This window comes from Punica granatum, chromosome 7 (assembly GCF_007655135.1).
Source record: "Punica granatum isolate Tunisia-2019 chromosome 7, ASM765513v2, whole genome shotgun sequence".
Taxonomy (NCBI): domain Eukaryota; kingdom Viridiplantae; phylum Streptophyta; class Magnoliopsida; order Myrtales; family Lythraceae; genus Punica; species Punica granatum.
Genome location: NC_045133.1, coordinates 23,616,904 through 23,643,727, shown reverse-complemented (window position 1 = coordinate 23,643,727; position 26,824 = coordinate 23,616,904). Strand labels below are relative to the sequence as shown.

The 26,824-nt window shown below is 37.0% G+C and overlaps 3 protein-coding genes across 3 annotated transcripts; 2 read left to right on the top strand and 1 right to left on the bottom strand.

Moving 5' to 3' along the window:
- The first annotated feature begins 7,676 nt into the window (after positions 1–7,676).
- Positions 7,677–8,857, top strand: LOC116215622 (zinc finger protein ZAT10-like). The gene has a single exon (XM_031551400.1). The coding sequence runs from the start codon at positions 7,870–7,872 to the stop codon at positions 8,656–8,658; it is 789 nt and encodes a 262-aa protein (XP_031407260.1). The 5' UTR covers positions 7,677–7,869; the 3' UTR covers positions 8,659–8,857.
- A 4,018-nt stretch (positions 8,858–12,875) lies between these two features.
- Positions 12,876–15,828, bottom strand: LOC116214521. Its single transcript, XM_031549918.1, has 3 exons — positions 15,615–15,828; positions 14,144–14,339; positions 12,876–13,729 (listed from the first exon to the last, which is right to left on the bottom strand). The coding sequence occupies exons 1-3, from the start codon at positions 15,826–15,828 to the stop codon at positions 13,588–13,590; spliced, it is 552 nt and encodes a 183-aa protein (XP_031405778.1). The 3' UTR covers positions 12,876–13,587.
- A 7,489-nt stretch (positions 15,829–23,317) lies between these two features.
- LOC116212721 (LOB domain-containing protein 37-like) lies at positions 23,318–24,608 on the top strand. Its single transcript, XM_031547376.1, has 2 exons — positions 23,318–23,675; positions 23,911–24,608. The coding sequence occupies exons 1-2, from the start codon at positions 23,492–23,494 to the stop codon at positions 24,357–24,359; spliced, it is 633 nt and encodes a 210-aa protein (XP_031403236.1). The 5' UTR covers positions 23,318–23,491; the 3' UTR covers positions 24,360–24,608.
- Positions 24,609–26,824: the final 2,216 nt, after the last annotated feature.

Below are 26,824 nucleotides of genomic sequence, written 5' to 3'. Positions count from 1 at the left end.
TTATCCGTCCATATTATTTGTATATATAATCATTGTTATGAAAAATTAAACGATTTCTCGATATGTTGAAAGAACTCCTCGATTTAAGTAATATTTTCCAAGTTCGATGTACCAATTGTTCTATAATTACGAAGTAAAAATTCATCATTTTACATCATTTTTTATTCATGTTAATATTTCTACACTATAAATCTTCTATTTTTCGCCGCCATCAATGCATATTACGATGTATATTCTTCTATAATGAAAGTTATTCGAATTCCTTCTGACTAATCATCGCAATCGATAATGAATTCCTTACAAACCCATGGGATAAGTTCTCCAGCCACAAAGGCCAATCTTATGGTCACTACAATGGAATCGATCATTTACCGCAAATGAGTTCGTGGGAATCTGTGTGTTTCTCGTGGCAAGAGGGCTGTACTCACGAATATATTGTTGATATGTACTCGTGAATGTTGATGGCCTGGCAATTGATCAATAGTTACAAACATAAGTGTCCGTGGAAATAATTTAGATCAATTGCCACAAGAGTTATTGTTAATATTTCTCATATACGAATGTGGATAATAACACTTTAGATCAATTGCCACAAGTGTTATTGCTAATATTTCTCATATACGAATGTGGATAATAGCACTTTTCGTGGTTATTACTACATCTAAAATTCAACATTAAAGTGTTATATCCACAAAAATATCGTCAAATTTACATTTTACAGTAAATATTATTTACAAACAAATCGTGCCTGTTATTTATACAAGTTTGTGACTATAAATTAGTTCGTGACTATTAATGGCTTACATGAATAATATTTTTAAGAGCACGGATGAGCATTTTTGTTAATATCGTATATTGGTTTTGTGAGTAATAACAAAGATCGTGGAAATTGTTCGGTTAATTCTAACAATAATATTGTCGCAATTGGTAGTTACTTGTGGTAATTAGGAATGTTATTTTCCTCGTAATTAATGTGACGAGTACCATAGTTTTTGCCACTATTATAGCAAATTTGTATTTGTGGCAAAAACATTAATAACCACGAAAATAAATATCGTGGAAAGAAATTACAAGGATCTTTTGTCACGTTGTTGCCTTTTGTTGTAAATACTAATAGGCCTTTTATCTCGATAATTTTGTTTATAATACTTATATGCTTTTCCGACGAACTAAATCATGGTAAATGATTCAGACGTAGTAACCACCACAATTCGTGGTTAATGATTGGCATTCCATAGTAGCAACCACAATAAAGCATAAATATAATAATAATACTTATCCTGTCATATCTTTAAAACTCTAAAACAAAACATGTAGTCTCATAAGTGGCAATCATCAGTTCCTAATCAAGAAGCAAACATCGAGAGAGCTTGGTTGACGGAATATACCGAACATCATAAGAGTTACCAAAAGTTTCCACGATATAGTTCGCATGCCTAAGAAAAAATAGTCCATACCAACAAAAGATCCTAACATATCATCTTCTGCTGTTAAACTCTTCCTGCACCTACCTCGCCAAAATGACGTAGCCGAATGGACCTTCACCATTACCTGTACATTTTACCATTTAGATAAACAAATCAAATGAGTAATCCTATCATAACATTATATAATATTACATTACAAAAACATAGAAATCTACATATTGCTTCAATCTTAGAGTTCATAATGGATTATTATAGTTATGTACATGAGTTACCTAACGTGATTGAAAGAAAGCTTCCATCCTCTCTTCCATCAGCTTCTGTCTAGCCTCCGTAGTTGCAATTTGTTCTTGTTGACCTTGAATTTTCTCTTCTTGAGATTGAATCTTCTCTTCTTGAGATTTAGTATGGTATGTCCTCTCACAAATATACAATCGAGGCAATTGTTCTTGTCTACTTACCACGACTATCTCGTAGCGATTACATACCTCAGTATTTACAAATGCTATGATCGTCACATGAATATCCAATGGCACCAAAAAAGATACTCTTTGGCAGTAATTAGATAGCCACGACATACTGTTTGTGGCAAATAACTTATTTCTTCTCACAAACATACAGTGGTGGCAACTGATCGTGGCCTCTAACGATGACCTAGCAATGAACTATATCAGTAGCCACAAAGCGTTTTCTCGTAACCAAAAATACGATTGGCCCCAAAAAGATACTCTTTGGCGGTGATTAGATAGCCACGACATATAGTTTGTGGCAAATAATATATTTCTTTTCACAAACATACAATGGTGGCAACTGTTCGGGACCACTAAACACGACCTACTCGTAGCAATGAAGTATATCAGTAATCACAAATCGTTTTCTCGTTACAAAAAGTGCAACTGGCGCCAAAAAATTCACTTTGGTGGTAAATATATATCCACGAGATTATATTCGTGTTGTTGCTATTGCTGTGCTTTGTTGCCGTGATCCTACCTGTTCGTGGGAATAAAAATTAAGAATTGCCACGAAAGCCCGCAATGTGACTATAAGGGAAGCTATTGCCACAGATGTCTTGTTCGTGAAAAGAAAATGGTGGCTATAGAACTGATTTGTTATAGTGGGTTCATATTACAAAATCATTGACTCTCTATACATGTGATAATATCATCATATGGCTAGAGTGCATATTAGTTTAATGATAATTTAGTTCTTTTCGCATTTTGTTGTATTGATTACGTCAATTTGATAAATATATGATTTTTAACAAATAATTTCTTTATACCTATATCCATTTAAACATCGTATATATGTTAGTTATTTAATTTTTGTGTGAATATTAATTATTTAATTTTTGTCATATGAAAATTGAAAAAAATTTACTGAGTAACGCGCGGGTATCAATTAATTATGGGTAAATCTTATGGACGATAATGATTTCCATATACTATCGATTGAGCCATTTACATGGGTCGTATTCGCGAGTGGTAACTATGCCAATCTCAATCACTGATGCAGGTGCTTAGGAGGATTCCCATATTTGACTTACCTGTCATATGAGCCTGTAGAGTGTTAGTATAAATTGCGATGAATCTAGATATCATCTTAAATATAGTAATAAATGAAATGAAAACGGCCTTCCACGTAGACGATGAGAGCTTAGGACTGTTCTAGATCAAACTATGGCGAGTAAAAATCCGAGCATATTTAATATAGTTATCATATATATAAATATATATATATATATGTATGTATCTGCGGGGTCACTGATGATGCAATTGGGCAGGCTAGCTAGCAATATAAGTCCAACAGTTTGCTTGCCCCTCTCAACTATATCTCCACCTATAATTTAACAATTCATCCCTCGGCTTTTAGTATATGGCACCACGTACCACTCTAAGCTAGCATTCTTTACAATGTTAGCCCGTGGCCCAAATCAACTTTTGATTGAACGTGTAGAGAAGGCATTTCGTCATTTGGCTGCACTTCTAGTTATTCAGAACCTTTTGTTATAGCATTGATTGAATACCAGAATCAATTTGAGATCTTCTAAGTTAAAATTAAATTAAAATTTCAAAATTTTAATTTTAACGAAATTTATAATCTCATCTCATTTGTCATTTTTCACCATCAAAATCACAATTACTTTAATTCTGAAATTAAATGTACGGCTAAAATTTCAAGTGAAGAGGATCTGCTACGTCTTTAATTAATAATAATTTAAAGAAAGGGAGAAAGGGGGCGGCACCTGCCCAAGTGCCCGAGCCACCCCCCACCGCCCTCACAAGTCACAAGTACGTACGTGTTGGTGGAGCCCATTCCCTGCACACGTGTCCATCATCGTGGATGCTTCTCGAATCTTATCTTCCCCTGTTGCTTCTCTTTCATCTTCTAGACAGACAGAGAGAGAGCTGGGGGTGGGTGTTGGGGGGGGGGGGGGGGGGGGGGGTTGGGGAAGAAGTCAATAATGGAGAAGAAAAATCCAAAACATACTTTTTACTGGAATGCCAAGAATGAAGGAATATGAACTCACTGCTCTCGTAGTTGAGAGAGGCTGAGAAAGAAACTGAGATGACGAAGAATCGGAATTTTCTCCATTTTTGGGTCGCTTCTCGAAGTTTGCGGGAATATAACCGAACTCTCCCATTGAAATACTTGACAAGGTGATGATTCACTTGGCATATTTATAACAATAATATACTCTTTTTTTCCGTTCGTTAAGCACGAAATTTTTACTATAAATATAATTGTATTTACCTAATTCAAACTTTAATTATTTTTAGTTAAATATCAAAAATTTTATAAATAATATCTATTTTCCTATGGTATATAATATTTAATAATTATATACAAATATCTTAAATAATTATGAAAAATTCATATATTACTATTATATTAGTGAATAAGTAGTAATGTAATTTTTTAAAATTACCATTTCTCCTATTCAGTCAAAAATTAGTATGCCATGAGATGAGAATAATTTTGTAATTATTACAGATTTTGAGTATATATTTAAATTAAAATATTTCACGTCCAAATATATTTATGGTTATGTACTAAAATTATTATTATTTTTCTTCATAAACTCTTAATTTATATGTATTTAATAATTTTATTCCATTTAATCCTAATTATATAGACATTTACTATTATGTCATTACTTATTACACTGTATTTAGCTTTATATAGTATATAGATAGATGGATTTCATTGGTTATTTTCTCAAAATGATGAATATATTTTCATTTGTTACCGATATAATAATAAGTTTTTCCATTTTTCATACATTTTAAATATTTTCTTTATAGTATATATAATATATTAACATATGAATTAGTAAAGATTTTACCACTTTATTCCTATATTATTTTGACATTTTATTTTCTACCTCTATTGAATGCATTAGTTACGACTTTATATATATATATATATATATATAGATTACCTCAACTACTCTAAAATAGTACTACAACTGATCATGCGTTATTGTAATCCTCTATTCCCGATAAAATAAGGAAAGTTCGAATGCATCGAGAAAATTAAGCTATATGAGAGTGGAGTATGCTGAGTCCAGTGACATTCTCAAACATCCAAACAATAGGAATATCGATTTTCATTTACATTTTTTAGTATAGAATGAACATGGTGAATTTCTTTTTGGTGGGATCACAAAGTGACATGAGTGAATTGGTTTATATTAGTCCTCTTTTAACCCCAAAGGGTTAGCTTGTACCTCTGACGTACCTTGTCCTATGCGCTTGCAGCCTGCATACATGGTCTTAAGGATTAGTCGGGTGAAATTCGGACACCCTATGATTAAAAGAAAAGGAAAAAAAAGATGTTAATCGTCCTTTGATTAATGGCTTGGCCTTGATGGTTCAACTAGGATGTGACCGGGCCAATGGTTGATAAACCAATATTATCTTAGAGTATGGAGACATTTTCTAGCATCACGCCGATTGAACTTAATTACATACTATGTAGTTACCTTAGATTTTGCAAATGTATCACAACTCGATCGCGAAGTTGTACCACACCTGCATGAAGTTCCAAACTAATATTTCACGAGGCGAAATAAGGCGAGAAATAATTAATCTTAATGATGCACGGGATTCGGTTAGATAATGGCAATCAAGGGACCTCCATAAATATGTATAAGAAATGGTACGCGAAATAGTTCTAGTCCACTTCATAAGTGTGTGGTGGCCATAAGAGCAAAAATCTTCCCACGGGAATTAAAGCGAAATGCCCCCACCCGATCACTTCACTATACACTGCTGACTGCACACTAAACGACCGCCTCCCCTCCACTCGTAGCCCCTCCTTCCGCAGTGTCTTCTCCACCACATCCCACGGCATAAAGGGCATTACAAAAGACAATGTCCCATGTGATTGCTTCCACACCTAATTTGATTAATTAATTAATTACATATATATAAATGTGTCAAATACTCCAAATAACTAAAATTCTCAAAAAGAAATAAAAATTATTAGGATTAGCTTAATGATCGCATGGTATTGGAAGGTTAGTTCGTGATTGAATTCTAAATTATATAGGATAACACTTCCTTTTCCATCACCAGTACATACTGTATGCTTTCGCTTTGCCTGTTCGATGAATCTGCGAGTTACTTAAAAGAGCTGTCTGGATTAATTGGGTAAAAGTAATTGGGTAAAAGTTAAGGGCCTGTTTGGTTTTGCGATTGTATTTTAGAATCACAATTCTAATTTAATTCTACCAACTATAAAACAAAATAACTCATACAAAGTCAAAGAGTGAGCCCCATTTATATCACTTTTTCCCACAACAAAACAACATAATTCATACAAAGTCAAAGGGCGGGCCCCATTTATACCACTCAAAATCAAAATTAAAATCTAATTTTAAAATTCTACTATAAAACCAAACGCAACCTAAACATCGTACTCTCTCCAATTGCAAGTACATTTGCGTCTACCGAATATAGGAGACTTGACTTCTCATCGAATTGATTTGCCTACCCATATGGGCCTAAGTGTCTTTAGGTACATTCGAAGGTGGACGATACCATAAATAATGGGGAAATCCAGCTAATTAGAGGTCGATTATGGACCACATAGGGCACATGGGTTTCCACCCCGATCATCTATTGCAATCGTCGGTCGCCCCTCTCCCCGGCCTAGCTAGCGTGAAATTAGGTGGCCTAATAAGCTCCGAGAGTAATTACGCTAACAACGTGCTAACTGGGGCATGACATCGCACTCGTCGCACTAAAATTAGGCATCATTAGTCAAACCGGATAATGCTCCTAGACCCATCGCAACACACAAACTGCCACCACCGTAAAAAAAGTCCCTTGCAACTAACAATTTCATAAATGGCGTTAAGTTTCTTCCGAGTGATTATTAGTTACCGTGTGATCACTTCCATAAATGGCGTCGAAGGGCTCATCGACATCCAAGTTTTTCATCAATATATACCTAACAATTTCCTAACCGATAAATCTACCGTTGAATGTGGGCAAAAGTTTGATTTGATACCATATGAACTTGCAAGAAGGACTGCTTCCAATACGGCTTCTTCGAGAAGAAAATGGGCGAATAAAAACAAAAAGAAAAGAGGATGGCTTTTGAGTTTGACATCGTGCGATGGAAGAAGAAGCGCGTTTGGAGATGCAGAAAAAGAACAGGGAAATTAGAAAGACTTGGGTGGGTTTACTGGGCAATGTCGGATTCATTCCGTTGACTTGGAAAGAAGTTGGAACCAGTCTCCAGTCTTCACTTGAACAGTCTAAAAGGCCCCTCCATCACATCCCCCCCACCACGTAAGGCCGCCACATCCAAACCCCCCCCCCCCCCCCCCCCCCCCCCCCCCCTCAAATTAATCCCGTGACATTGTAAACTCGAAAATTACCGCGACGGTATTGACACATGCAATTAACGATTTGGGTAGTACCCGGCCAAGTCTTTCCGAATGATTTTCTCGTAAAAGGTGTGAATCCGATACCCAAAAATAATGCTATGGATATTGTTATTGTTATGTATACGTATTTATATTGTTGACCGACTCGAGTCGTCCTTAGCCACCAAGAAACCCAAACCCCCCACCTTGGAATCAGCATGAAGACGTGCTCCACTCCCTTTTCCTTCATTTATTTTTTAAAATAAAAAATTAAAATTTCAAGTTTGGCCACTTCACTCTACTCTTCAACCACTTGTCACGCAACTTCCTTCCTTCCTCCCTTCTCCGGTTTTTGTATATAAGCCCCCCCACCCCTTACTCTCACTTCCCTCATCCTCACACCTCACGCCTCACAAAGTACCTTTTCTCTCTCGAAAAGTCTCAACTTCCCTTCGGCCTTCACTCGCTCAGTTTTCCATCAGACGACCGACTCACTCGACTCATCAGACCCATCAGCTGGGGTGGTTGTCGCCGGAGTCGGAAAGAATTCGATTGTTCGACCGGTCATCGATGGCTTTGGAAGCTCTCAACTCGCCGACCGCCACTCCCCCGCCGTTCCAATTCATGGACGACGCCGCCGCCTCCAACATCCACTTCATGGAGCCCTTCACCAAGCGGAAGCGTTCTAGGCGGCCCCACCAGCCCCCCACCGAGGAGGAGTACCTCGCTCTCTGCCTCATCATGCTCGCTCGCGGCGGCCGACGTGCTGGCGAAACGCAAACACCACCCTCTGATTCGTCCTCTCCAGCCCCGCCGCAGCCGCAGCCGCAGCCGCAGCAGCTGGCGCTGGTCAACAGGGACGCGAGCTCGAACGGTACGAGCAGTTTGATCTACAAGTGCTCTGTCTGCGACAAGGCGTTCTCCTCGTACCAGGCCCTCGGCGGCCACAAGGCCAGCCACCGCAAGCTAGCCGGCGCCGGTGCGGACGAGCCTTCCACGTCTACTGCCACAGCGACAACGACCGCCGCCAACGCCGCCGCGTCGGGTTCCGGCCGTGTCCACGAGTGCTCGATCTGCCACAAGACGTTCCCCACCGGGCAGGCCTTGGGGGGCCACAAGCGGTGCCACTACGAGGGCGGCGCCGCAAACAGCGGGGCGACCGCGACAGGTTCGGTCAGCGTGGGGTCCACTCACACAGCGGGGCACAGCCAGCGGGACTTCGACCTGAACCTGCCGGCGCTCCCGGAGTTCTCGCCGAAGTTCCTGGTCTCCGGGGACGACGAGGTGGAGAGCCCGCACCCCATGAAGAAAGCGCGCCTGTCGATTCCGTTGAAATTGGAAGTCCCGTCGGACGCATGAAGTTGAACGGCACACCCTTTCTTCATTCACTGTTCTTAGATAAGTTTTTTTTTTTTTTTTTGGGAAAGAGAGATTGGATTGGAATATTATTCGGTGTACATACGGCGGTCGAACCGACATTGGTTGCGTTTAGTTGTTTAAGCTGTGACCACGAAATTCTTCAATTCATTATTAGAAAATATAATTTTCTTTCTGCATATCTCTTGCGTAAAATATTCCCTTTTTATTTTAAAATTTTGTGCATATTTATATTTCAGTATTACTTCTCTTGGAAAATACTGGCAAGACGATAATCACGACTACGACGAATATTGCGGGCTTAATCCGGAAATATGTGGGAATTTCTGAAGCTCGGATATGTAAATAATAATTAAGCAAATCATGGTCGTGTTATGGAGTGGTTATATTTTATTATTGACTTGAGAAAAATGGCTTTTATTTATTTAATTCGAGGCGGCAAAAATAACACAGGCGGTGGACAGATTCTCGGTCCATTTCATCTCAGCCGTTCAAGTCGGCAAACCATTTGCGCCATCTGTTCTTTTCTTTTCTTCTTTTTCCACCCCCTCATTTTAGGGTGAAACTGTGAATTAGTCCAACGACTCTTATGACTTTTCGGTTTTTTTTTTTCCCCCCCTAGTTGAAGTGTGGTCAAGGCAGCTTCCAATAGTGAAGGTCTTCTCCTAAGCTTATAATTTCTCTTTTTTTTTTCAAACACTTTAATTTGCATCCACCTAAACTCTTCAAAATTCAAATCATCTGGAGAAATTTATCGAGTAACAATCCTGCTTCGTTTTTTTTTTTTTAAACTAGAACTGTCTTACACGATGATGCTTATCTAATTATCAATATTTTATCCAAGCTATAAAGTAAATAAGATTCATGCATGGTTTAATTTCAACCCTCCGATGAAGTGGCAAGCTAAATGAAGCTTGCTAAGAATTTTACGTATGATCTACTAGTATATCATACTCAATACGAACGAATCCATGACGCAAGTTGGCAGCTTCCACAAGAGGATTTTACATTAAGGTAAGCGTAATTATTCAAATAATTAATTTTTTGTGAAAGTTAAGCTAAATTTATTATATTTTAAAAGATAAAAAGTCAGTGAACGATAAGATTTCATTTTAGCTTTTTGAATAAATGGTATAGAACAACAAACGGTTCAGTGATCATATACTATATATTGGTAGATTATGGAAATGCAAAATGGTATTAAATGTCTAAAATCGATAATCTCACTATCGAGTAACTGTATGGGGGCGGCTTCTAACTGTTAACAAAACACGTGCATGCATGACCCATTCCACAAGCTTATTTAATTTTATGCTATGATCCAACGTATATTTTAGCGTTATTAATAATATATTGCTTTTGGAATAATAATTTGATTCCATTTTTAATTTGAGGAAATGTATATATATTTTTATCTTAGTGGTTCTGATCGCGAGACAGAGAGCTAGAGGGAATGGTTTTTGTCACGAAGATAAGAGGATGGGGGTGATGGTGTGAAATTTTAAGGTGCCATATTCGTAATTTTTATATGAGATCAAATAAAAATGTATGACATATCAGACCCGCACTATTGATATCATGTAAAATTTTGATATAATATAACCGCGTGCATATCGATATCGAATCCGCACTTGTAAGACCATGTAAAATTTTGATTATAACACAGCCATATATTTATTTAGTATAAAAAGTTAATCAGGCTTAGTCCGATTTGGTTTATAATTAATTTTTTATACTCAAATAGTTCGGGCGGTTGGCCGCCTGTGACTTGTGTTGTCTCAGCTTAATTATCAGATTAGGATTACACGTGGCATTACTTAAGCATGTCTCCCCTCCTCCTCCGTGAGCCGTCATGCATACCTCTAAAAGCCTTTTTTTTAAATAATAATGATATAAAATAAAAATAATAATTAAAGTTTTGTTATAATTAGTGATTGAATTTTAACTTGATAATATGATAAATCGTATTAATATTAGACATGAGCACATAGCGAGTGCCAGGTGCACCCCTCTCTTGACAGGTCGGGCGAAGAACTATACTACGTTCAGATTCTTCGCGAGAACACCGATGTATAACTTTAGAATAAATTCATTCACGATTAATCAATTTGAACATATATTGATCAGGTCGTCTATAAAGTGTTTAGGATTATCCGGACGAGGAAAAGTATTCTAGTGACTATTCCCTATTCCATATTCGCACAACTATTATTGCCACGAACGCTTTTCGTATTGCTGGGGGTTAAACAAAAAAGATTATCACACGTGTTTTCCATGAGAAACATGTAAAATGATCCACGCTTCTTCTCTCGTACAGATAATACGGAAAAGTTAAATAACGACAACAATAGAGTCGGGGCTCTTTCATGTTACCAGTCGTGTTGAGCCTCCTATGGTATCTAATTTATTTATTTATGGTCTCTAGTTTCAATATTTATCTGGATCAAATAACAAGACTTCCTCATTCTATTAGCTTGAGTTAACTCCTGCTGTTGTAATTTGGACCTAGATCTAGAAGTTCTAAAGGGAGACCTTGTCATATAAAGTGTTCTCAGTGAATTTTCTTTCAGTGAATTTTCTTTCTATAATTTGACTTTGACTAATATTTCTCATTAAATTTTTCTCTTTTTTTCTGGGTTCAATTTATTATTAATGAAAATGGAGAATTCCTTCCAAAGAACCTGGACGTGATCAAACAGGGAAGTTTCCCAGTTCGATGTACCGGGGTTGGGTTGGCGACCCTCATTTTTTGAGCTGTCTTCAAAATGTCAAAGAGGGGTTCGGTGAAGACATTGATTAATAATTAATCATATGAAACAAATCCTATTGGTTCAAATTTGCACGTCCCATATATGTTCATGCATGAATGGAAGTCAAGAACATTAAAATCGTGCCGAAAAAGTGATTCACGTATTAACCACTCGACTTCGAAATGAAACTAGGATATTCTAAATTCATTTATTATCAAAGGATAGGTATCCTTGTTTTCAAAATTGAACCTTTTGAAATACCGAAATGAAAGCCAAGCAATTATGCCATACTAGCTTAGATATATATTTTATTTTCTTTCTATGGACGGTAGGCAGTGTGATGTGCATGGATTTTTTCTTTATTATTTAAATTGAAATTGAGCGTGGTAGTTTTAGCCAAAATAGGTGCTTTATGTCAACTTTGATAAGTCAGATGGACCTAGTTCTGAATTAGTTTCAATAAGTTGGTCATGATCGATCCAACTGATTCCAATAAGCCAACGCTGATTAATTTTCTTAGATGATTTTTTCTGAAAAATGTGAAATTACATGAGGCCAAGTCAGCCCAATTTTGATTATGATTAAGGTGAAATTTCAAATACTTATCGAGAAATTATACATTACAGTGATTGAAAATTTTGATTATGATCAAGATGAAATGCAAAATTGAGATTGGGCTCAGTCAGCACAATTGGAGCTTCCAGTCTCGCCTTTATGTTCTCATATGGAGCCTATGTTTGCTAAGTGCAAGTCCCAACCCGACTGGACCATGTATATGAGTCGTCCCGATTAAAATAACCGCAACATGGTGGTAGCATAAACAAGAGAATATTTTACGTGTTTCACCCACAAAATCGGAAGTTCAATCACAGGAAGGGGAGCCTCATGCTGCCAGAAGTGGATTAGATATCGTTATGACATTACATCTTGAGTTCGTTGTTCCGAGGTAAGAACATATTGTTGTTGGATTACAAGCACATCTGACCTTCCTAGCGTGGGAATCCAATAAGTATTATTTATGTGGTCTTAGAGGCAAAGACAAGGCACTTTGCCTCGATCCTAAGCTTCATCTCACATCTAATCACTCGGTGGAAAGAATCTCTCGTCTCTTTCCAATTTTAGCTCATGCCATGCCCTCTCATGATCGGTAGAAGATCCTAAAATACGGGGCACCAACTCAAATCCAAGCCGGTTTATCACCGATGCGATGATTAATAGGTCCTGCATGACTGAGTCTAATCATAATAAGTCATCGTGCCCGTACCAATTCGATCTAAAACATTAGCTCAGCTAATGGTTTTAATTTTCATCAGCTGCTCTTTCATTTTTGAAATTTGCTCGTAGTAGCTTTGATGAAACTACTGATATCGGGATCATTCACATTCTTACATTTAGCTTCGAAACAACAATATTATTAGTGAGGCCATTCGAGTTTTCACGCTGATCCCCTGACTAATGTTCTTTTTGCATTGATTTCCCTTCGCTACGCCGACCATTCCAAAACTAAATACCGTGACAAAATGTCAAGACAACTGAAGGAAAAAAGTGAACATCCAAAACCCGAAGCCCATCGATTTCCGCGTTCCCTTTATCAATCCGATAGTCAAGCCCCTTAAGCCCAGTACATTCGCATCGCTGAATCGATATATGAAAGGTCCGGCTCGTGTCGAGGAGATCTGGCCTTTCGAGGGTATTTTCTCCCGCAGTGGTGTAGCTTTAGGCAGTTTCATAGCCCCCTTCTCCAACTCGTCGATCTCGCATCACCTGACAAGAACCTAGGAAGGCTGCATAGACTGTTGACCCGAGCGACGCCTTCTAAGGCTGACCACTCGTCATCTTCGCTGTTCGCGATGCTTTCCGCTAGGCTTCTCTTGGACTGCCCAAGACGTGAATTAACGGGCTTCTCCTCCTCCTCCTCCTCTGTTAGTTCAGAGACTGGGACAATCTCATTGGAGCATAGTCCCCAACCGCTCAAGGACCGGATGATGATCAGGACCAGCATCATCATAGGTGTCCAGACCTTGCGGTACTTTCTCGAGGGTAGGCATTGTTGTCTTCTCTACTGTATCCTCCTCCAGAGGAGCTGCGCATGGTTCATCTGGGGTGTCCTGGATTTAGATTTGAGGGCTTGTGATCCAGAAAGAGGCACACCGCAGCACAATCATCGTTCTTCGAACTGGGGTACTTGAGCCTCCAAGCCCGAACCGCACAGCCCACGAGAGCGTGGGCAGCTAGCGGTTGCCCTCCCAGGGGCAGAAGCCATGATGTCAACAGCTTCCCTTGTTCGAGAGAACATCCCATACCTGCAAAGGCATAAGACGTTAAGGAAAAACATCAGGATCTTACTTACAGGGAAGTCAATAAGAGATTACATAAGGCTATGGTTGATGCTGGAAAACATGTTCATGTTTCTGCTCTGGGGAAGAAAATTAATGATTGTTTTTCTTCAAGTTATTCAGAAAACAAACGTGTGTTTTGATCTTAATTTCATCCATCAGAAAACATATCTTCAAAAGTGCATCATAACACATACTATGTTTTCCATCGTGCATTTCAGGAAATAAAGACAAATTTCCACAACAAAATAAAGAAGCTAATGAAGTCTGACAACAGAAGCCGGATGAAGATGCTCCAAGGATCCTAATAGAAAATCATATAAGAAGTCTCAAGCCAACGAATTCATGAAAAAAGAAGTTTTCACTGGTTTAGATTATTACCCAGGCCCATCGGTTGCGAGGATGATGAGCTCGTCTCCTTCCGTTAGTCGACGATAGAAAATGTCAGGAACAGATATCAACCCAAAATCCTTCAGGCAGAAGTCACAAAAAGCTCTGGCCATAGCCAAGCCTCGTGAGTCATTATTTGGAATCCAAACACGGGCTTGTCCTGCAATGCCGATGCAAAGACCCTCCCCTTACATTGTTGTATCCTAGCAGCTGCTTCCCCTGTACGCTGCACAAACTTATAAGATCCTTGGAAAGTTGAGGAAGAAAACAGAAGAGGGACCAAAACGAGATTGTACTCAAGAGAAGGAGAGAGAGAGAGATAAAGAGACTTGGACGATCAGGTTTCAATTAGTCCTCTGTCCATGGACAGCAACTAGAAAGTTGTCTTCGTCTCTTAATGCTAATACTGCTCTCGAGTCACCTACATTTCCAAGCATCAGATCCTGACCCTCATATACCACAAGAATGGCATTGTGGATTAGGCTATGAAAGTTCCAGGTGCTTAAACCGAAGATGCAGCATGAGTTGGGTATCTATTTCTGTTTGAAGCAATCAAGCATGACCGATCAAAAGCATCAATTTGCCGGTGGTTATATTTTACGGAAATTTTGTAACAAAATGTGTTCTGCTTATCCGAGGAAGAATTTGTTAACCATCTCCTTATCCATTGTTCTTGATCTAGGTGGTGTCGGGCTGCAATCTACACTCTCCTTGGAATTCAATGGGTTGCTAAATTTTTGGTTCGTGAAGAATTATGGACTTGGCAAGCTATTGGAGGTTGTAAAAGGAAAATGAAGATCATCGAGATGGTCCCTCTATCTTTTTTGGTTTATATGGAAGGAAAGGAACAATCGAACTTTTGAAGATGTCCTCCTACGCTCAAGTTAGGAGTGTATATAGGGGAGAGTTTTTTTTTTAGGATAATCAAGAATGCTTGTGGTTACTTTAAGAGCTTCTTTTTATATGTATGCCATGGAGATGGGGTGTATAGAGCGTAAGAGAATTAATTGGGTCTCGGTGATGGACCTATGGGTCTTCATGGGCCACTATCAATCAATTGGGCTTCCGCAATACGGGCCGAAATTTACCTCCATATCAATATATATATATATATATATACCCGATGTCGCAGAAAAACAAACTATCAATTCATCGAACATGGATAAATTTTTGCACCCAGCATCTGCTAGGATTAAGCGGGTGGGAGTGTCTACTATGCAGCAATTGGCTAAAATTGAACCAAAATACGCGGAGATGGGGGTGTGTATTGTGCAGCAGCGAGTAACTAAAACGGACAGCGCAGGATAGAAAAGGTGAGGCTGCACAATCTCGACTACCTAGCAGTGATCATATGTGATAACGAAGCGTGGGTAGAGGCCGAACAAGTTGCACAACTGTTTTTACGAGCAGTTTAAGAACAAAAGAATGGACGTGAACTACAAAGCATTGAAGAATAGAGTACTGCACATCTGAAGGAGAGTCGTCTGGTAAAAGGCACGGAACGATATTAGGAGAAAGGCTAGCACTTCCAGTCTCCAGGAAGTGTGGTGGTTCGAAGGGCTTGCAAAGCGAAGGTCGACGAATAGCAGAATGCACCCTGTGGGCCTGCCGAGTTCCAGTCTCGAGAGGATAGCGTTGTCAGCGACCACTGAGAGAGACACTAAGTGCCATTTCATCCCAAGTTGTTCTGTTCATAAACCAAAGACAACCTAAGCTAAATTGTCCACCGGACAATTAACTTTGTATTTAAAAAAAGAATGTATATATATGGGATTAATTGTGTATTTTTTACTGTAGGTAGATAGATAGATAGATAGATAGATTTCGAGTCAAAGATGACAGTCACTGCATTGATCATCTTTCTTTACTCAATTCGTGAAGCTATATTAGCTTAATAGTACAGAAGAAATGTAACTTATTTATTAACATATATAACCTTTGATGTCCTAAAAGGCTATAAATCTCTATTAAGGCATAGTAATATTTTCATTAGGGCAGGCCACTGTAATTTTCCTAGCTAGCCCTCCCAAGACCACCTCCGTTGTTCAATTTTTGCATTTTTCGTGTTAAATGAAGAATCCCAGTTCAAAATCCAATTTAAGTTACCATATGACCATTTAAAAAATATTATTTTCATCATTTATCAGCTTGCACTTATTTTCTATGAATACAAAATATTATATATAAGATAATTTGTATATCTAACATTTTTTTATATTTCCTTTTAAAAAAATTCTAAATAAAAGTTGGAAAAAAATATATTAGTCCGACCATGACAATCGTTTATTTAGGCAAGGGTCCGGTTATCCGCTATATTGTCCTAGTCAAATTTACAAACACTGTGCAAAAGAAGAACTTTTTGAAAAAAAAAAGGTGGAATGAAATGTTTATTGAAATAACTTTTCAAATCATAATGATCATTTAAATTGAAAAGTCAATCGGGTTATCAGGTATCTTGGCAATCGAATCTAAAGAACACCAAAAAGGTCAAAGAAAAAATTAAGAGAAGATTGAATTAATTTTTTTGAAAAGATAATATTAAATTTTTTTAAGAAAAAGGAAGAGGATAGGAGTGCGGTTGGGAAAAACCCACCCTCTCCCCATAGGTCAGAAAGGGACCCGTGACGGATATCTTATCAATCGAATCTAAAGAACGCTGAGAGGTCGAAGAAAAAACTAAAAAAAAGAAGAAATTAAAATTTTAAAAATAGAGAATATTAAAGGAAAAAAAAATTAAAAAGGGAAGGGGATGGGGGTGCGGTTGCGGTTGCGGGTGGGAAAAATTCATCCACTCTCTCCCATAGGTCGGAAAGGGTCCTGTTTTAATTAAAGTTTATAGAAGAAGGATGGATAGATTCTTCTATGGTGTTTTTGAATAATCATTACTTAATCATAAAATATAAACGTAGAATTTGTCCCTCTCTGGATTGGAAATGCATAGATTAGTTCGATAGCCTGACCTATAATCAATAATTTCATGAACGATGTGATAATAAGACGAAGTGTTAAAGTCGAGTGATTGCCTTTGATATCATTATCATTATTATTATGATTTGTAGTGTTGATAGCCGGTGATTATGTACAATAATTGAATTGCATGCAAACACGAGATTGGTGCTTGGCACTGTTGTACTTGGTAGTCTTTTTTGGTTTAGAATTATAAGACATGCTCATGCATCTAAAAGTAGATATCGGTATATATAGTAAGAGGAAGGGAAGTAAAAATTTTCACGAACTAGAATTGAACTAAAGTGAGCTAGTTCAAGCAGCTCGGTACTTATTCCGTTTAAATAAGATCTCGAGTTCGAGTTCTTGTAAATGCAGAAAATCCACGCTGAGAGATTTTTACCCCTTAGTGGGCCAACTCGACTAGACTAGATTAATCGGGGTCCAATTTGGCTTTCGGATACCAAGGTTTTACATCGAAAAAAAATTAAATAAAAAAAATAATCTCATAATTTCGAGTCCAAGCCACCTTCAATTATATTTCATACGTCTATATGTATATCTAATGATAGAAAAGTTTTTAAAAAAATCCTTATTTATGTACAATCATCCTTTCTTAACTTATTTATCAAGTTACTCGGATTTTGTAACATGAGCTGGTGTCCCATTGATATGGGTTCTCTCCACCTTGGATGCATAGTGTGCCACAAGCCATATTAAGGGTAGTCTCTATCGTCTCTATGCAGGCATGCCGGTACTCCAGAAATCTGGTGTCCAGTAATGCCATGCGTGCCACAACGAGCAAACCCTTCATGCCGTGGTAGCTGAGGGCAAGTCGGATTGTATCGAAGTGAAGATGTGTGTACCCCTGAGAGATCCACTAGCGTGAAAACTCTGGAGGGATTTGAAGAGTCACGAACTGTTCAGCTTCCGAGGCTTGAATAGAATGCTGGTCAAACCTCGTAAACTGGACATATTCCTTGACCCGGTGAGGAGACTAACGGATGAGCTGACTCCAACATGGGGGAAGCAATGTCCAACTTACACGAATCATGATAACAGAACTGCAAGTTATTATATAATTAATCAATCATGATATATGATATAGTTGATAAATTACTTTCAAGTCTAAATAAACTTTTACTGCAGTGAGGAATTCAAAACTCACTTGACATCGAGAGACAAAATGGAATTAGTCTTACTAAAAAAGTTCACGGGAAAACCTCACCATCACACCAAATAAAGACTTCAAATTATCAATTGGCGGCCAGTGATTCTTTTTGTGATGTTACTATCCAATCAGATCCGGGGTCATAAGATCAATTGAATTTTTTCTTTTTGTATTTCCATTCATATGGAATACGAAGGGGGGCGGTGTGAGGGGTCGGCAACTTCCATCTACCATCGATTGCAAAGTCAAACCGTTGATGGCCCATAGATTTTCCGAAACTACAGTCTCCAATTCTCAGCCATATATAATAAAAAAAATTTACTCATCTATTTTTCACTCGAATATTCTTTTACATATCTTTACAGTAAGTTTGTTTAGTAATGATATCAAATTAATTCAAACTTCATTTGAATTTATTTTTCTCTCAATTTAACAGCATAATAATTACTTTTTTTATCATTTTTTTCAAATTCTTTCTCATACTTTTTTTATATTATTACAATTAATATTTTAATTCTAAATTATCTCAACTATTCAATACTTTTTTCTCAGTTCAACAACATAATTATTACTTTTTATTTTTTCTTCCAATTCTCTCACATGCTTTTCCCAATTACTTTTGTCTTCATCTCCTCAAATCAAACTAAATCAAATCAAATTAAATTTGACTATGTTACCAAACGCAACATAAATGAATGTATAGTGGCGCGCACAAAAAAGTCGAATATATAATTTCAAGCATACGAATGAATTGCATCGGTTTATATAAATTTAAATCATCAGATAAAAATATTTCCAATTAAACAGCTTGTTGAACTTGTTGATTTTCTTTTTCCTATTTCGGGTTATAACTTGTTGAATTTATATCTTCTGCTACAAATTTCCGATCCTCTTTACTCAGCAATTGGAGAACAATATATGATTAAGTTGTTACTGCGGTTTTCCTTTTAGGCACCATGAAATTATATACACACACAAATTTTATATAGTCACGCATATGGTCGCAAATCGAACTTGTAACCCTCGTTAACGTCAGCTAAAGAGTTTTCCGTCTGCAAAATCTGGATAATCCTCGTTATTGAAAGAATTATCAAATAAATTTTCGCATGTTATTGAGAAAGACATCTTATGCATGTTGACATGAAGTATCTTTGGTGGCGTTTGGTAATTATTAGGCACTAGAAAATCGGCCCTATTTACCGGGTCGGGTCAACCTTGGTATTCTCAATTTTTGGTAATATCTTTCCACTTAAGAAATCCATACATGATATATTCTATGTTATCTAATAATATTCTATTGATAAATATATTCTATTGATATATATATATATATATTTAAATGGGGCTGTAATAATGGTTAGAAAAAGTATGCGTGAAAATTTATTATTAAATTGAGAAATAAGATAAAAGAAAAAGTAATAATTGCGTTGTTGAACAATGAGAAAAATAATGAATAGTTGAGAGAATTTAGTATTAAAAAATTAATTATAATGGTAGTTAAGAAAAAGCATGTGAGAGAATTTATTATTGTATTAAATAAAACGATAAAAAAAGTAATGAATGTGTCGTTGAATTGAAGAAAAAGTAAAGTGGAGTTAAGTGGAGTAAATTATACTCCATAAAAAAATAAAGCACCTTTTTCCCTTATCCTTTTTTTTTTTAGAAAAGCTTAAAATAAACGGCAGTTCACTCTTTTTTCAATAGTCAAACAGGAACTCATCACAAGAGAATAGAGTCATAAAGTAGGATCGAACGATCGAAAAACTGAATACTTAATTTGCAATCGCGATTTTCAAGGATGAAATGACCAAATTACACAAACTCTGAACGGTCAACTGCATGGCTGCATAATCGAACTTTACCTAATACCCCTTGTTCACTTCGAGTAAAGGGATCTGCGGGTGAGAAGTTTGATACTCCTTGTCATCGTAAAAATTGTTCAAATAAAAATTTTATTGAGAAAGACATCTTAAGCATGTAGGCACTTATCATGTCCTTTTTTTTTCCCTGTATTTTCTTTTCTAGCAAAGGTTTTAAAACAAAAGGCAATCTCTTTAGTTTTTCATCAGCCAAAAAAAATAAAGAAATCATTCTTTATTTTTCTTTTAGGGAAAATAGCTTGAAAAATCAATTACCTTCATAAAATTCTTTGATATACTAATTTTTTAAATTTTGACCTAAAAAATCACCACGTTTACCTTTGTTTCCCTAATCTACCAATCCGTTAATTGGGCCGTTAAAACTGCTGACGTGATCGTTAACAGCGTTGATATGGCAGACAGTTGCCTACGTGGATGGCATGCCACAAACTTTTTAACCTAAAAAATCACATAGTTTGCTTTTTTTCCCCTCATCTACTAAAATATCCATAATTTTGAAAAATCACATAGTTCGCTTATGTTCCATTATCTACCAAAATATGGCTTCTTTCAAAAATCACATCCGTCAAAATATGACTTCTTTAAATTATTATAAGTTGAGTAAAAGGCAATTCGGTCCCTGACTTTTAAGTATTGTATCAATTTGCTTCTTAAATTATTTTTTGCATCAATTCGATCCTTGCCTTTTCGCGATTGCATCAATTTGATCCTCGGTACATCATTTAAGTCCATCACTTTACAAAATTGCACCATTTGGGTCCCTTACTTTGCAAAATTTACATAATTTTGGACGTAAATGAGGGACCTAAATGATATCGTTTTGCAAAGTGAGGGACCTAAATAATGTGATGAGAACCAAATTGATGCAAATTGATAAATTCAAGGACCAAATTGATGCAAAAAATAATGTAGAGACCAAATTGATGCAATAATGAAAAGTCAAGGACCAAATTGCCAATGTACTCTTATAAGTTTGAACTGGCGACCTATATATATATGTTGATTTGAATGTTAAAAGAAATTTTAATAGAAAAGAAATGCGAGAACAATTACAAGTTTGTTATTTACAAATCAAAAGAATATCCATATATGTTATCGCATTAAATAGTATAAGAATTTAAACATGTTATACTACAAAGACAATAATCATGCAAAAATAATTATTTCAACAGAACTTGTGCACGCCAACATTTATAAAATTTTAGCATTGTTATTTAGCATGATTGAACTTGTTGGACACGAGGATCAATTACTTTAGCGTGGTTCAACTTATTTTGACATGGTTCATGTAAATATAGATTTCTAAGATTGATAATTATTAAATTTTGATAATGTAGATATGATAAAAATGCTGAAAATAGAAATTCATCATATTTGCATTATCAAAATTTAACACCTAAACTACACATACAAAATTGAAAAATCCTAAAATTCTAAAAAAGTTTATGTGCGAGAAGAAATAAATAGTTGAATAACTCACCTCGAAAAATCTAACTCTAAATGTACTTAAAATTAAACTACGTACATGCGAGAAAATAATAATCGGTCCCAGATATCTATACTCATATGCTTTAAAAATAAAACTAAAATTTATTGTTTCTAAAAAATTAAAAAATATCAGAAAATAATGACCGGTTCCACAAATCTATATTTATTTATTTTTAAAATTAAAGAAGATTCAGAAAATCGCTAAAATAATGAATAGTTCAACAAATCTATATCTATATATTTCTAAAATTCAAAATTTTATTATTTAGAAAAAACTCAAAAGATCGAGAAAATGCCATTCAAAAATGAAGTGTTCTGGAACCATCTGGCATAGCCCACTTTTATCCTATTTTAGTATAAAACTTAGACATATTATACTACAAAGACAATAACCATGATAAAATAATTATTCCAACAGATCCAACAAGTTGAACAAACCTAAAAGTTTATAAATGTTAGTGTGCACAAGTTTTGTTAATATGGTTATTTTGGCATGATTATTGTTTTTTTTCTGTATAATATGTCTAAGTTTTTATATTATTTAATGTGATAACATATATGGATATTCTTTTGATTTGTAAATGATAAACTTGTATGTTGTGTTTGGTTTTAGAGTTAAGTAGAATTGAGTTTTGATTTTAATTATGTTATAATGATTGTGTTATTGAATTATGAGAAAAAGTGTGAAAAAATAATAAATAGTTAAAAAAAAGTAATGATTGTGTTGTTAAATTTTGGAAAAAGTAATGAATAGTTGAGAGAAAATAATGATTAGTTGATAAAAAGTAATGATTGTGTTGAATTATGAAAAAAGTAATGAATAGTTGAGAGAAAGTAATGATTGTATTGTTAAATCAAAGATAAGTAGAGTTAAGTGGAATATAGTTAAAATTATTTCCTGAAAAACAAACAAGGCAGTAACTATTCTATCACTTCTTTTCTATTAAAAATTCTTTTAACATTCAAATCAACATATATATATATATATAAAAGTCCATAATTCAATCTTATAATCATTTAAGAGAAGTCATATTTTGGTATATGTGATTTTTTAAAGAAGCCATAATTTGGTAGATGATGGAATATAAGCATACTATGTAATTTTTTAAAGTTATTGATATTTTGGTAGATGAAGGAAAAAAAACAAATTATGTGATTGTTTAAGTTAAAAAGTTTGTAGTATGTCATCGACATGGAAACAGTTTGCCACGTCAACGCCGTTATCAACAACGTCAACAATTTTGACGGTCAAATTAACAGATTGGTAGATCATGAAAACGAAAGTAAACAGTAAATTTTTATGTCAAAATTTAAAAAATTGATAGATGAATTTTTTTATGGAAATAATTAATTTTTCAGGCTATTTCTCATTTCTTTTATTTATTATATGTACCTTTTCCAATCTCCTCAAGCTAAAGTACAAGTTAGCGGGGGAAGTGCAGGGGAGGATATGGTCAGAAATTGAAAGATCCAACGGCATGAGAGGGAATCAGAATTTTTCTCGCGGAAACACGGAGCCGCTCGAACCCAAAGCTTAGGAGGAAGAGAAGATATGAAGATTCCCTTATACCCCCATGCGGGGCCCACCCTTAACCTTAACCCGACCACGGTTAATGATTGACGACGGTCTCCACACTCTCTCCTCCACTACTCCCCCCAACCCCTTCACTCCTCCGCCTTTATATTCCCCTGACCTCGCCATCGGTGCTTGAACCCCTCCCCAACAATCTCCGCTCTCTCTCTCTCTCTCTCTCTCTCTAGCCATCGATCAACCGGGATCCTGAATCGAACATCGCCGGCGTCGTCGTCGGGGGGCTGATCAGTCGAGTGAGGGGGTTTTTGGTTGGTGTGGACATGAGCTGCAATGGGTGCAGGGTGCTGCGGAAGGGGTGCAGCGAGAGTTGCGTGCTGAGGACGTGCCTGCAATGGATCCCGACCCCGGAGGGCCAGGGCAACGCCACCCTCTTCCTCGCCCGCTTCTTCGGCCGCAGCGACCTCCTTTCTCTCATCGCCGCCGTCCCCGAGCCCCAGCGCCCTGGTAACCGACTAACTCAAACCTGCCGCCTTCTTCTGATCATACTCTGTTTTCGCTCCTCCCTCCCAGAATTCACGAATCGATCATCAAGAAGTAAATTAGAAATGTGTGTTCGTCTTCTTTCCCCGATGCGGATGCGAATTGGGGCTAAATAATCAAACTTGATGATGATGATGACGACGGGCTTGTGAATTACCCGATTCTCAAATTGCTTTTTTTTTTTTGGATATTTTTTCAGCTTTATTTCAGAGTTTACTGTTCGAAGCGTGCGGGAGGACGGTGAACCCAGTGAACGGAGCGGTGGGGCTACTCTCCTCCGGCAACTGGCACATCTGCCAGGCGGCGGTAGACACCGTGCTCTCCGGCGGAGCCCTCCAACCGTTGCCGGGGATCCTCTCGTCAGCCTTGCCGAGGGACGAGCTGTCCACCAGCACGTGCCGGGGGCAGACCCTTCTCGGCCACCAGTTCACATCGTCATCGCCAGCAGCCCAGGGGGACCTCAACAATTGCAACCTCGGCCTGAATTCCGCCAACAAGTTCTCCGGTAAACGGCGGGGAAAGAGGAGCCATTTCATGGAGAATTGGCCGGTCAAGACGGCGTCGACCCTCAGCTCTGAGGTGTCGGAGGTTGCGACGGTCTCGAGCGGCGGAGGCCAAGAGACCAAGCTCTTGAATTTGTTCATCTAATTGACTGACTACCGATTAGGGAAGAAATGGGTATCTCCATCTTTTGCTGTTTCTTTTTGGTCTTTGTTTAATTAAGATCGGCGGTGCATAAAGAGCAATGGTAGAGAAAGAAAACCGGCCGCCGGAATTGAACTCCGGCGAGCTCTTAGTTTTGCGGTGGGTCAGATCTTACTTGTAGTGGCTTTTTTCCAATTGCAAGGAAAGATAATTTGTCATATAATGGAAAATTTTGCGCTGCTTACATATCTATCATGCCCCTGAATTCCTTCATATTTATGTCTTGGGTACAAAAAGATATTCATAATTCATGATTGAACTCATCGATCATAGTTTACGGAAACACGATACTCTCATTATAGGTCAAAGACTACATTATCACGCATTATTAACCGACACCCAGGACCCTTTGCAGTGTTGATGAAAGATAACTTCGCACCTCCTGAATTGGATGGATGCAATTCAAGAATCCTATTCGAGTTCCGTTAATATTCTAATGAGGCAAATGAATGATCATTCAGTCGTATATATTGGTGGTGATATAGATATTGATGCATGTTCTTGTTGTAGTATCAGATTGCTTAGCAGTCGATATAATATAACCTTTTTAAGACTTTAATGTGGGCTGATTAATTCAGTGTAGCCATACAAAAAGGAACGGATACAATGAAGAGAGTTCCTTCGATGACCAAAGGATGTGATGGCATCAATCAATCAGACAGACTCGGAGATGCCGAGACTCGACATCGCAAATTGCAGAGGCGGGTGGCCACATGACAATCAAACCCAAAAGCACAGATGTCCACGTGCCAAAATTCGAGCTACTACAGTCCCTCTTTTCTTTGTCCTCTTCATTTAAGTCCTCAGTTTCGGAATATATATTATATAGTAATATTTTTTTTATATATTTTTTAATTTTTTTCTTAATAAATTATATTGTAGAGAAAAAGATTTTTGTCCGCTAATAGAGAAAGGGAGGGAGGAGGGAGAGTCCACTTCGACCTGACGTGTGTTTGTCTTTTTCTAAATTATGTGTCGGTCCCTCCGAAGAATTTTATCCTATAATACTTATAGCGCCTCGAAATGGCGTCCATGAGCTTCGCACGCAAATATGATACAAATATATTTGTTTTTTATTTGTTTTTCATTACAGAGGACATGATTTTAGATGGAATATATGGAGAAGATGAAGCATATATAGATCCACGAAATCCATTGATAAAAATCGAATTTAAAATCCGTAAGATAGGCAATGCTATTGCATCTAAATTTCTTATGAATAATGTATTAATGAATAAAACATAAAAGGGGCTAAACTCCAAGTTCGATCCCTAAAGTTTGCTTCTCATCTCAATTTGCTCATCTATGATATGGTTTCAAGTATTATTTGATACAAAGGGATGAACGTATACGAGAACCGAATGACTAAACTATACGGGATTAACTTGTTTAGCAATTGTATTCTATTGCATTTAGTCCAGTTTGTCAGAATTATTGGTGAAAGAGCCCTCACATACGCTGATATTTTATTATACACGGACATTTCTAATTTTTCAGTGTGAGAGGTAATAATGAGATAAGCTTTTTGTTTGATTCTCTACGATTTTTTTAAAAGTTTGGATTGGTCTTGAAATGGTTCGACTCATATTCAATTTAAGAATTCAAGGTTTTAAATTGTGCCATGCAAATTTTTATGTTCCTTATATTTTCATATGAGATTTAAACTCTCAACACTAGCTCTCATATGTCATTGTGTGGTTTTGACACCTTACCTACACGTATTACCTGCATTTTAACACTCACCCTCAATATAAGCTAGGCTTTTTCACTTTCGTGCTTACAAACCATGAGGTCAACTTCTTCCACTACCCGATGAGAAGAGGATGGGAGATGATTGATTACGAAACGAGTTTTCTTTAAGCACTCGGACTTACTAGCAACCACAAGGCTAACTACCTCTTTTGTACTTAGACTAAACTGACCACAAGTTTCACGCTCTCTTTTGTACTTCGACTAAATTGACCACAAGTTTCACGCTCTGGCTAAACACGGGGTGTGCTTTAGCTACTCACAGCGATGGATTAGTCCTAGTGCGATGCAAACTCATACGGATGCATAACCCGATCTAATACCATATAAAAAATTTCACTAGGCCTATCAGTGGTTAGATCCATATCTAACTCCTGCAAACTAATAGATTTGCGATAACCAACTTCTTGTAAAACATTGACTTTTCCTTAACTATTCCAGGTAGAATTCTAAACTCTCTACATTTTGCCTCAATATTTTAGATCATATAAAGTTAAATCACTGAAACATTATAGCAAATCGAAATAAAAGGGTTGAACGAGGCAAGTTGACACTAAGGTCTTGTTGGTGAATAGGAATGGAATGGAGTGGAATGAAGAACCCATTCTTTCACACCGTTTGCTTATATGGTAACACATTCATTAGTTAGGACAATCATT